This window comes from Physeter macrocephalus, chromosome 8 (assembly GCF_002837175.3).
Source record: "Physeter macrocephalus isolate SW-GA chromosome 8, ASM283717v5, whole genome shotgun sequence".
NCBI classification, from domain to species: Eukaryota; Metazoa; Chordata; class Mammalia; order Artiodactyla; family Physeteridae; genus Physeter; species Physeter macrocephalus.
The window spans coordinates 15,265,326-15,277,542 of NC_041221.1; the positions used below are offsets into that span (position 1 = coordinate 15,265,326).

The 12,217-nt window shown below is 51.6% G+C and overlaps 1 protein-coding gene across 16 annotated transcripts in view; it reads right to left on the reverse strand.

Annotated features, from left to right (window-relative positions):
- Positions 1–1,757: 1,757 nt before the first annotated feature.
- Positions 1,758–12,217, reverse strand: part of PCNT (pericentrin) — a 111,832-nt gene continuing 101,372 nt past the window's right edge. For 5 of the 16 annotated variants that reach the window (XM_055086484.1, XM_055086485.1, XM_055086480.1 and 2 more), the window contains 3 exons: positions 12,021–12,128; positions 10,685–10,917; positions 8,417–9,287 (listed from right to left, as the gene is read on the reverse strand). In XM_055086484.1, the coding sequence (XP_054942459.1) occupies positions 9,128–9,287; positions 10,685–10,917; positions 12,021–12,128 (501 nt within the window). In that variant the 3' untranslated portion in view covers positions 8,417–9,127. Of the gene's footprint in view, positions 2,860–3,285; positions 3,414–5,070; positions 5,195–8,408; positions 9,288–10,684; positions 10,918–12,020; positions 12,129–12,217 lie in introns of those variants that run through there. The other 11 variants (XM_055086481.1, XM_055086479.1, XM_055086491.1 and 8 more) reach the window with 8 other exon arrangements.

A 12,217-nucleotide genomic window follows, 5' to 3' on the forward strand; every position in this document is an offset into this window, starting at 1 on the left:
CTCTCTCCCTTCCACAGTGCTGCTGATGCATCTCCCCTGAGGGGTCAGTTCCCGCCGGAGGGGGGCTCTGTCCCTGTGTCCCAGTAACCGTTCTGCTGACCCGCCAGCCCCAGGGAAAGGGCTCCTCCATCATCACAGTGATCAAATCCTTGTACTGGATTCCCTTGGCTGGAAAGCCTAGTGTGGTTATGTTCTCCCACCTGGGCTGACACGGTGTCTTGTGGTTGATTAAGACGTACTGGGTCAGACTTCAGTTTGGTCATGACTTTTTTTTCATCTTTCATTATGAAAATTTTCAAAAAATAAATAACCATACACTAACTAGATTCAATATTTTTTAAAGATTTTGCGCGTTTACTTAATCCATATATGTGTACTCTTTTTCTAACGGAACCATTTCAAAGTAAATTGCATTTGTTACGGCTCCTTTTTCTTAAATAATTCAGCATACAGCTCCTAAGAAAAGCAGCCTTCTCTCATATAACCATGACCACACCTAAGAAAATTAACACAAATTCCCCTAAAATCTGCTATCCAGTACATACTCAGATTTACCCCGTTACCCCCCAAAATGACTTTATAGCTGCTTTCCCCCAATTTAGGAACTAATTAAGTTTTGCACATGCATTTGCTTATGTCTCCTTAGTTTCTTTTAACAAAAAACAGGCCCCTCACTTTTGTTTTCTGAATAACATTGTCTATTTGATGAAACCAGGCCAGTCACTTACAGAACATCCCATGTGTCTCTTTCCTCCTGGTTCTGTGTCACTTGTCCCTCCATCTGTAAACAGAGACTGTGCATCTCACACGGCATCGTGCCAGGCCTGCCATGAGCCGGGGTCACGGTGGACACTCCCAGGCCCCTGCACTGTGTAAGTGGAACTTCGCCTTGGTTTTAGGACTTGTTGATGAACCCACGGTGAACTGATTATTTCGCTGGGGGCAGAATTGGTGGTTCTCTAATTGTATTGCCCCCTCTGTATTAATTAGCTGGCTGCTTTACTGTGAAGAAGAATTTCCCTCATCAGCAGGTATGACCTGTGTTCTTCCATGAAAGGAAGGTGAATGTCTCTTTCTTTTTAATTATTAACCCCCATGGTAACAAGTTGGTGTGATGGTTACGTCCACTGGTGGCTTTAAGTGGGCCCTCCCTCCCTCATTAGCTTAACATGGATGACATGGATATTCATTTATTCAGTATTTGATCCTCAATTTCAAACGTCATTCTTCTGGAAAGTGAAGAGACATTTCTTGGATTCCTGGTCCCGGAGCTGGTCAAGATTTCACTTCAATACATCAAGCAGAAGAACACAGGACTCGGTGGAAAAGGTGGGAAGACTGTAAAACAGTGACCTTATGGCAGTGTTGGCTAAGAAGAGGAAAATGCAGACATGCGCTGGAAAGAAAAATCTAAAGTAAGAAATATCTAAATAAGTAAGTCTAAAATCTAAAAATAGAAAATAAGTAAGTAGTGATTAGGAAAAAGTTGTTTTATATTAAAACCAAGCCCAGGGCTTCCCTGGTGGCGCAGTGGTTGAGAGTCCGCCTGCCAATGCAGGGGACGAGGGTTCGTGCCCCGGTCCGGGAAGAGCCCACCCATCAAGCAGAAGAACACAGGACTCGGTGGAAAAGGTGGGAAGACTGTAAAACAGTGACCTTATGGCAGTGTTGGCTAAGAAGAGGAAAATGCAGACATGCGCTGGAAAGAAAAATCTAAAGTAAGAAATATCTAAATAAGTAAGTCTAAAATCTAAAAATAGAAAATAAGTAAGTAGTGATTAGGAAAAAGTTGTTTTACATTAAAACCAAGCCCAGGGCTTCCCTGGTGGCGCAGTGGTTGAGAGTCCGCCTGCCAATGCAGGGGACGAGGGTTCGTGCCCCGGTCCGGGAAGATCCCACCTGCCGCAGAGCGGCTGGGCCCATGAGGCATGGCCGCTGAGCCTGCGCGTCCGGAGCCTGTGCTCCACAACGGGAGAGGCCACAGCAGTGAGAAGCCCGCGTACCGCAAAAAAACAAAAACAAAACAAAACAAAAAACAAACACAAAACCAAGCCCAGCAGAATAAATGTCATGTTCAAAGGTCCTAGAAACACACTGAGATACTTATAAACATACCTTTAAAACAGACGTTTGGGTAAAGGACACTGGCTAGATACCACCACCAGGTGCAGACAAGCATGAGTAAAACATACAAAGATCACAATCGTGAGAAATAATTATGTGGTGACAGCAACTGACAGAAATAAGAAACCAAGCAAGATGAATCAATGGGCATGTGGCTATTTGTCTTACTAGTGCTTTAAGTTCCACTGAAAATTTTTGACTTACGGAAGTTCAATATAAATTCTAAGTCTATGTTTTATTTTTTTGCCCGTGATAAAAGCAGACTGGATGAAACAAACAAACAAACACAGGGCTATTCACAAACACACCAGGGCTTTAATTTTATTCTTTTTGGTGTTTTGTGTGTTTTTGTTTTAAATCAAGTTTCCAGCTGTACACTTTAAGAAAATAAACAACCGGAAGCCATCCTCCTCTGCTTACCCTTGGTGGGTGGGCAGGGAGGCTCGACCCACAGAGAACCGGGCAGGTGCCCGTCACAAGCGCACAGCTACCTCATCAAGGTAAGAAGCTACGATGTGCTGAAATCACACAGAAACTACTCCACTTGGCTTTGCAGCAAAGCGTAAGGGTGAGAGCACCTAACTGATGACACCGGGGCTGGTGCTCAGCACCACTCGGCACACCCACCACATCACAAGCTTCTACAGAAAATCAAACCTCTTCCTCAAATACAATTGTCACAGGACTTTATTCACTGTTTACTCTTCTGGCAGCAGGACTTCTCTGAAGTAGAATCTAAACACAAGTAGAAACGAGGAAGCAATTTGTTAAAAGGCTTCACGTCTTCTAAGAAGAATTTCACAGTTTCGAAACACTATCACTGAATTAACCTTATTTTTGGTAACAATAAGAACAGCAATTAAGATACGCAGTGGTTTACGTTATGAAAGTTGAGAAACGCTGGACAAACGACATCCTGTAAACACGGTCTCATGGTCGCTGTGAGTCTGAGACACCGTGACCCCCACACTGTGCGTCCTTCACACCCACCCCCGGGGGTCTCCATTCACAACCCTCCTTCTGATACTATTAGTGAGGGCTGATTAGCAGGACTGAAATTAACACGAGTGACTAATAAACTGGGCCCCAGCCGTCTCCTCTCCAGGACTGAACACTCCTGGGTCACTCAGATCACGTCAGAAGACAGAGGACTTTCATTACCTGGTGGTACGTCTCCCAGTCTTTGCTGGATCATTTCTAAATGGTGAATGTATTCCGTCAAGGAATGTTCCGGATCTTGAGAAGCAGTCAGGGATCTTTCTGATGTGGGATTTGGGGACGGATTGGATCTTCAAACACACAAACAAACAAAAAGAGTTGAACTCAGCAGACGGTTTGAACGCAGCCAGTGTGGAGGGGCCGCTGACCAGACACTCGTGGGAAATGGGGTAAACTAGGCAGTTGTTACCTTCCTGTATTTTCTCTACCACAGTGGAAAAAGAGTAAGGGTGTTTTAAGAAGTGCTACAGAGTGCTTTAAAACTAACTTCTTTACAATGTCTCCAAATTAAAACAACTAAAAATTACTATATATTATTTAATACACTCAATCTTCACATATGAGTCTACCATCCCAAGCGGACTCTGCCCAGCATCCTCACAGGGGTCCCTTCCTCCTGGCCTCCAGCACTGCGTCACTGCCCACTTCCTCTCCAGGGCGGGGAGCGTCTTACCTGTGCGCCAGCCACAGAAAAGAGGCCTTGGCCACCACCTATTCCTTCAAAGGTATCACCCACTCGGGCATGGGGGAGCCACAGCCAGACCGAGACGCCCTGCCTGCCCTCCCCGAATAGAACCGGGCTTCTGGGCCCTCACGGACTCACGCTGCTGCGCTCCTGCCTCGCTCCGGGACCCAAACTTTCCGAGCGCGTCTCTGTGAGGAAGCACACACGCTGGCGGGCTCCCACCGGCAGAGACGAGGGGGAGTGGGGACAGCCTCGCGCACGGCCGTGCCGCCCATGCTCATTGCTCTGGCCTCCCCCATCAGGGCAGTTACACCCGGGTTCGTCACACTCTTAACACGCAGCTCGTACAGAGGTCCCATCACCAACCGGAGACCAGGGAGCGAGAGAGCAAAGGTGAGCATTTTATCCCCGCTGGTCCGATGTCAGGGGTGGACGGTGCGTTCTGCTCTGACGAGCTTGTTTTAGAACCCCGGGAAAGCACGCAGAGAGAGAGCAGACGACATGCCTGCATGAGCCGTCACATGTGTGTGACAAATACTACAGACACAGACTGAGCTTTCTATTCACTTCACGGGTAGGTTCCAAATACTGGAGGAGTCATAGTCAAATGAATTAGATAAATGACTCGTAATCATATTCGAGCATTTGAATAGGATTATTATTTGTGTTTCAGTCTGGAGAAATGGAAATGGAAATCACATCTCTCACAAGCAGCACTTGGATACGAAATCTCACGGTCAGGAAAATGGGCTGCAAACCATGATGAAGGTGATTAGGGCCACACCACACAGCCTTGTTACACCAGGGCTCAGAATGTGACAGTCACAGCCGTCAGGGAAACCTTTCTTCACCTGAATTTTAAACAAAATCCCAGTCTACAATTTAACCACAAGGCCTCTTAATTATATTTTTAATTGAAAAGTTTTTTTCCCAAATAACCGATGGATGTTTAACATTAACACTGTAACATCTCAATTGCCAAGTAAGTTGTAAGTATAAAAACACATTACGTGTGGAAAAAACCCCCCAATCCCAAAGAAAAAGACTAAGTAAAGCTAACACCACGGCCTTGCATGTATGTGGGTGTGTGCGTGTGTGGGGGGGTCATGTGTGCCCGGGGGCCCTTCCATCACAGGCGGGCCCGGGCACCTGCACAGATCTGCCCAGGGACGCCTCCGCGCTTGGCCCTGTCTCTGCAGACGGGGCCCCCGCTGACGGCTACAACCCTGCAGTGGAAAAGCAGCTAAGGCACCACCACTCACCTTTCCCTCCTGCGTGGGGACGCTTTTGGCATAGGGTCCCTGGCGTGGCTGGAAGACACGTCCCGGGTTGGTGGGGATTCGCGGGAGTCGGGTGGAGACTGCTGCCGCCGTGGCACCACGAATCCTTCCCCCAGAATTATTTAGCAACAAAGGGATTAAGAAAAGAAAATAATGCATTTTAGTAGGGAGGCCCATCCACCAAAATTTTAAATTTACAAGCTTTTAGGAGTCTGCATGGCAATTTCAAAACGTTTAAAAAGTACTCGTTATGGGCTTCCCTGGTGGCGCAGTGGTTGAGTCTGCCTGCCGATGCAGGGGACACGGGTTCGTGCCCCGGTCCGGAAAGATCCCACATGACGCGGAGCGGCTGGGCCCGTGAGCCATGGCCACTGAGCCTGCGCGTCCGGAGCCTGTGCTCCGCAACGGGAGAGGCCACAACAGTGAGAGGCCCGCGTACCGCAAAAAAAAAAAAAAAAAAAAAAAAAAAAAAAAAGTACTCGTTATAAAAACCGTATTTAAAAAAATCTCTAGAAGAAACCTGAGGTTTTGTTTTTTGTTTTTTAAATGTATGTATTTATTTATTTGGCTGTGTCGGGTCTTTGCTGCTGCACGCGGGCTTTCTCTAGTTGCGGTGAGCGGTGGCTACTCTTCATTGTGGTGCGCGGGCTTCTCGTTGCGGTGGCTTCTCTTGTTGCACAGCACAAGCTGTAGGTGCGCGGGCCTCAGGAGTTATGGACCGCGGGCTCTAGAGCGCAGGCTCAGTAGTTGTGACACACGGGCCCAGCTGCTCCGCGGCACGTGGGATCTTCCCGGAACAGGGCTCGAACCCGTGTCCCCTGCATTAGCAGGCGGATTCCTAACCACTGCGCCGCCAGCGAAGTCTGAAACCTGAGTTTTGAGCACCTGCATTTCATTCCTGCAAGGCCAACCCTGACCCCCATGTCTGTGTGGGCAGCGCCCTGGAGGAGCACTCAGCACCCTGATGGAGGGAGCAGGGCGCCAGGTGGGCCTCGGGTGGGTCTCCTGCACCCAGCTCCGAGGAGCGGGAAGGGCTGAAACCCCGGCGACCACCAGGTGCAGCCAGGGGGCAGGGGGTGTGGGGGGACCTCCTGAAGAACCTCGAAGACATCTGATTCCGAGACGTAAGGATTCACACGTGGAAATCAAAGGGGACTGGCACCACCAGGGAAGCCCGGTGGCCATGAAGGGCGCTGCCCACTGCAGCTCCCCCGGGCGGCCCGGCTACACCTGGGCGGCGGCCCGCCAGACGGGACGGAAGGACCCGCAGGCTGGACGGGACTGAGGCAGAGGAGGCAGTGGTGCTCCCGGGAGACAGGCACAGTGTGAAGAAGAACTTCACTCCATTTGGGAGAATAAAAAAAGACTCTTCATGGAAACTAAGCTATTGGTCAATACAGTTAGCATTTCTGTGTTTTTCAATCATCATGACGCTCCCTGAACCACTTTTATCCATCAGCATTAACTGTGTAAACCTGTGCTTGTTCCCAAAATAAAAACCACTTTCTTTCAAACACCCTTTGCCTCCTGACAAGTGCACTGGCTGAATTACTGGTTTCTTGTTGTGCTTTGTGATCTCCCACCAGGTGGGCACTGAAGAAGCCCATGGGTGGGGTGGCATGGGGGGGTACCTGGGCGGGGTGCTCGGCCCGGTGCTAGGGCTCCTCTGCCATCTACTTGTTGCCATTTCTTAACCAAAAAGCGTAACCTACGAAAAAAGATAGAAAACACTGAAAACTAAAGCAAAACAGGAGTGAAAAGAAGCAAGAAAACCCAGACGTGACGGGACCATGGAGTGAGAGCGCGGCCCTCTACCCGGGCAGCCGCCAGCACCTTCCCGACCCGGCCCCCGGGCCCCCGACCCTGCCCCTCCACTCCCAGGCCCGCCAGCTGGGGTCTGTCTGGTTCACCGCACTCCCTTTCGTCGCTAATGCACTTGACGGGCCCCGGACAGCTGGGGGAAATGGAGACCCTCGCCCTCCACGTGGTGACGGGAGGTGCAGCGGTGTAGGGGCCCCTACACCCCTCTCCTCGATGGCCCCCAGCAGCTCCCTCACAGCACTGCTGCCTCTGAGACCCAAGGCCAAGAAGGCACCTCCACTTTGCGTTGGTGGAAAGACGGAGGCAGGGTTTGGGGCTCCACCCCCCATCCCAGCATCAGACGTACTTCCTGGCACGGGGCATGTTCTCCAAAAATACAGAACAGATGGACGGACGGACGGACAGGTGACAGACAGAGGGACAGGCAGGTGGGTGGACAGTCTGTGGTCCGGAGAACTCAGAGGGAGGGAGGGCGCTAAGTGCCCGGAGGCCGGGGGAGGTCTCCACCCCGCGGGGGCTCCTGGCAAGTGTGTGGCTGGACCGTATGCGGTGCTGGGTCTCTGAGGGCAATGGAACCCACACTGCCTTCTGTGGTGCAGTCCAGGGAAAGGCCGAGGGGGGCCCAGCCCACCCTGCTGTGCCTGGTCCCGCAGAAGGAGGTGAGCGCGGCCCAGAAAAGGCACCTCCGTGGGCACCAGAGCAGACACAGTGGCCTAATTCTTAGTGGGACAAACGTTTTTAGAAATACAGCCGATTTTAAAATTATAAAATAAAACAGATTTTCATCACTGTTAATTCTGAAATAGTCAAAATTCCCTATCACACCAGGGAGTCCATCCGTACTCCAAAGTGGCGCCCTGCATGCATAATGGCTGGAGCTGGGCTGGGCTGGGCCAGGCGGACACTTAGGGGTTAGGTGTACCTCCCCACTGGGGGGCCCACAGCGTGTCCTCCTGTGCACATGGTGCCCTTTATGAAACACAAATTTGACTGAAATATAAGAAACTGAAACACAAAGAAGTTAAATGCAGTTTTAAGCTCGATCAGACATGTCTGTCATCATAAGAATACCATTAAGGGGAAGGCTTTGTTTTACAATAAAAAGACAGCCTTAGGGGGGCCCACAGCGTGTCCTCCTGTGCACATGGTGCCCTTTATGAAACACAAATTTGACTGAAATATAAGAAACTGAAACACAAAGAAGTTAAATGCAGTTTTAAGCTCGATCAGACGTGTCTGTCATCATAAGAATACCATTAAGGGGAAGGCTTTGTTTTACAATAAAAAGCAGCCTTAAACCCTTCCATCTTGGAAGGTGCAGTTCTACATAACGTGGTTTCTGGAAGACAAGGGTCGTCCATATTTGCGCGGGCCTCAGGAGTTATGGACCGCGGGCTCTAGAGCGCAGGCTCAGTAGTTGTGACACACGGGCCCAGCTGCTCCGCGGCACGTGGGATCTTCCCGGAACAGGGCTCGAACCCGTGTCCCCTGCATTAGCAGGCGGATTCCTAACCACTGCGCCGCCAGCGAAGTCTGAAACCTGAGTTTTGAGCACCTGCATTTCATTCCTGCAAGGCCAACCCTGACCCCCATGTCTGTGTGGGCAGCGCCCTGGAGGAGCACTCAGCACCCTGATGGAGGGAGCAGGGCGCCAGGTGGGCCTCGGGTGGGTCTCCTGCACCCAGCTCCGAGGAGCGGGAAGGGCTGAAACCCCGGCGACCACCAGGTGCAGCCAGGGGGCAGGGGGTGTGGGGGGACCTCCTGAAGAACCTCGAAGACATCTGATTCCGAGACGTAAGGATTCACACGTGGAAATCAAAGGGGACTGGCACCACCAGGGAAGCCCGGTGGCCATGAAGGGCGCTGCCCACTGCAGCTCCCCCGGGCGGCCCGGCTACACCTGGGCGGCGGCCCGCCAGACGGGACGGAAGGACCCGCAGGCTGGACGGGACTGAGGCAGAGGAGGCAGTGGTGCTCCCGGGAGACAGGCACAGTGTGAAGAAGAACTTCACTCCATTTGGGAGAATAAAAAAAGACTCTTCATGGAAACTAAGCTATTGGTCAATACAGTTAGCATTTCTGTGTTTTTCAATCATCATGACGCTCCCTGAACCACTTTTATCCATCAGCATTAACTGTGTAAACCTGTGCTTGTTCCCAAAATAAAAACCACTTTCCTTCAAACACCCTTTGCCTCCTGACAAGTGCACTGGCTGAATTACTGGTTTCTTGTTGTGCTTTGTGATCTCCCACCAGGTGGGCACTGAAGAAGCCCATGGGTGGGGTGGCATGGGGGGGTACCTGGGCGGGGTGCTCGGCCCGGTGCTAGGGCTCCTCTGCCATCTACTTGTTGCCATTTCTTAACCAAAAAGCGTAACCTACGAAAAAAGATAGAAAACACTGAAAACTAAAGCAAAACAGGAGTGAAAAGAAGCAAGAAAACCCAGACGTGACGGGACCATGGAGTGAGAGCGCGGCCCTCTACCCGGGCAGCCGCCAGCACCTTCCCGACCCGGCCCCCGGGCCCCCGACCCTGCCCCTCCACTCCCAGGCCCGCCAGCTGGGGTCTGTCTGGTTCACCGCACTCCCTTTCGTCGCTAATGCACTTGACGGGCCCCGGACAGCTGGGGGAAATGGAGACCCTCGCCCTCCACGTGGTGACGGGAGGTGCAGCGGTGTAGGGGCCCCTACACCCCTCTCCTCGACGGCCCCCAGCAGCTCCCTCACAGCACTGCTGCCTCTGAGACCCAAGGCCAAGAAGGCACCTCCACTTTGCGTTGGTGGAAAGACGGAGGCAGGGTTTGGGGCTCCACCCCCCATCCCAGCATCAGACGTACTTCCTGGCACGGGGCATGTTCTCCAAAAATACAGAACAGATGGACGGACGGACGGACAGGTGACAGACAGAGGGACAGGCAGGTGGGTGGACAGTCTGTGGTCCGGAGAACTCAGAGGGAGGGAGGGCGCTAAGTGCCCGGAGGCCGGGGGAGGTCTCCACCCCGCGGGGGCTCCTGGCAAGTGTGTGGCTGGACCGTATGCGGTGCTGGGTCTCTGAGGGCAATGGAACCCACACTGCCTTCTGTGGTGCGGTCCAGGGAAAGGCCGAGGGGGGCCCAGCCCACCCTGCTGTGCCTGGTCCCGCAGACGGAGGTGAGCGCGGCCCAGAAAAGGCACCTCCGTGGGCACCAGAGCAGACACAGTGGCCTAATTCTTAGTGGGACAAACGTTTTTAGAAATACAGCTGATTTTAAAATTATAAAATAAAACAGATTTTCATCACTGTTAATTCTGAAATAGTCAAAATTCCCTATCACACCAGGGAGTCCATCCGTACTCCAAAGTGGCGCCCTGCATGCATAATGGCTGGAGCTGGGCTGGGCTGGGCCAGGCGGACACTTAGGGGTTAGGTGTACCTCCCCACTGGGGGGCCCACAGCGTGTCCTCCTGTGCACATGGTGCCCTTTATGAAACACAAATTTGACTGAAATATAAGAAACTGAAACACAAAGAAGTTAAATGCAGTTTTAAGCTCGATCAGACATGTCTGTCATCATAAGAATACCATTAAGGGGAAGGCTTTGTTTTACAATAAAAAGACAGCCTTAAACCCTTCCATCTTGGAAGGTGCAGTTCTACATAACGTGGTTTCTGGAAGACAAGGGTCGTCCATATTTTAAGGCCTCAAATATCATTCATCTTAAAAGAGGGAACAACTGTAGCGTTTCAAAGACTAAACGACCCCAAAGCAGACAGGAGACATGTGCCTCGGCGGTACCTTAAGACAGCGATCACCACCCTGACGGCAGTGCGGAATTTCGTAAAAGGGCGTGCTGCCACCGCTTTCTTATCTGCCTTGGAAGGAAATACTCCCAAGTGGGCGATCATGGAGAGTGTTTCTTGTTCAGAGTCCTGGAATCCACCAATCAACAGCAAAAGATACTTCTTTTGATAAATCAGGGCTTTTCTAAAGCTCTCTGCTCTCAGATAATGCAGGTACAATTTTTCCATCTAAAAAAAAAAAAACAAAACAGTGAAACTTAACCACAGGACAAAAACATCCTTCTCACAAGTCTCCATAGCACACTTGTACCAGGTGCTTTAAAAAGAACCAGACTGGGCTTCCCTGGTGGCGCAGTGGCTGAGAGTCCGCCTGCCAATGCAGGGGACACGGGTTCGTGCCCCGGTCCGGGAGGATCCCACATGCCGCGGAGCGGCTGGGCCCGTGAGCCATGGCCGCTGAGCCTGTGCGTCCAGAGCCTGTGCTCCGCAACGGGAGAGGCCACAACAGTGAGAGGCCCGTGTACCGCAAAAAATAAATAATAAATAAAAAGAACCAGACTTCTTTCCTCAGCAATTTATCACAGCAGTCAGCTCTGCACGACATCTATAACCAGCAACAACCTTGCAGTTCAGAGTTGGATCTCATTTGTCTGACAAAACGCAGAGCACAGATGACCCTTCACCAGCATAAGAGGAGCCCTGCGAGGGCCCAGGAATCGGACCACTAAGCACGGACCAAACTGGGGGCAGGTGGGGGTCTCATCCCAGGTCTGCGGGCATCGGGGGTCGGGGAGACCTGAGGTCACAGGCAGAGGTTGGTGTCCATATCCTAATACGGCTTTTCCCTCCAGAGAGACCCACAGCTTGGGCCTCACCATCAGAAGCGCTGACTGAGCTGTGGGCTCAAGGCTTTTCCAGACCGTGGACACTATCATCTGTAATTCAAGCACCAAGACTTTCACCCCTTAACCCAGGATTTTAGAAAGCGCCACGGGCGCCACACAGAGGATCTCTAGGGCATTGAAAATGCTCTGCATGACACCGTCGTGGTAGACACTTGTCATCTTACACTTGTCAAACCCACAGAATGTATGGCCCCAAGAGCAGCCCGCCTGTGATGACAACGTGACGCTGTGGGTCTATGGACTGCAACACACGCACCGCCTAGCGGGGAGTGGATGGTGGGGCAGAGGGTTCGGGAAATCTCCGTACCTTCCCCTCAATTTGGCTGTGAACCTAAAACTTGCCTAGAAACATAAATCTTAAACAAGTAAGGAGCAGCCACGAGACGGTGTCTGCACACCTAACACCACCCATGGGCTTGGTCTTACCTTGGCATTGCAGGTGCCAGCTTCTGGCGTGGGCAGTGCTGGGTCTGGGTGTCGTGCTGAGCCCGGCGAGATCATCCTGTCCTGCTTCCACGCAGACCTGTCCGACCTCTGCAATGACCACAGACAGCATGTTTACACAGCTGCTCTCCCGGGAGAGCATCTCAAGAAAAGTGGCTGAGGGCTTCCCTGGTGGTGCA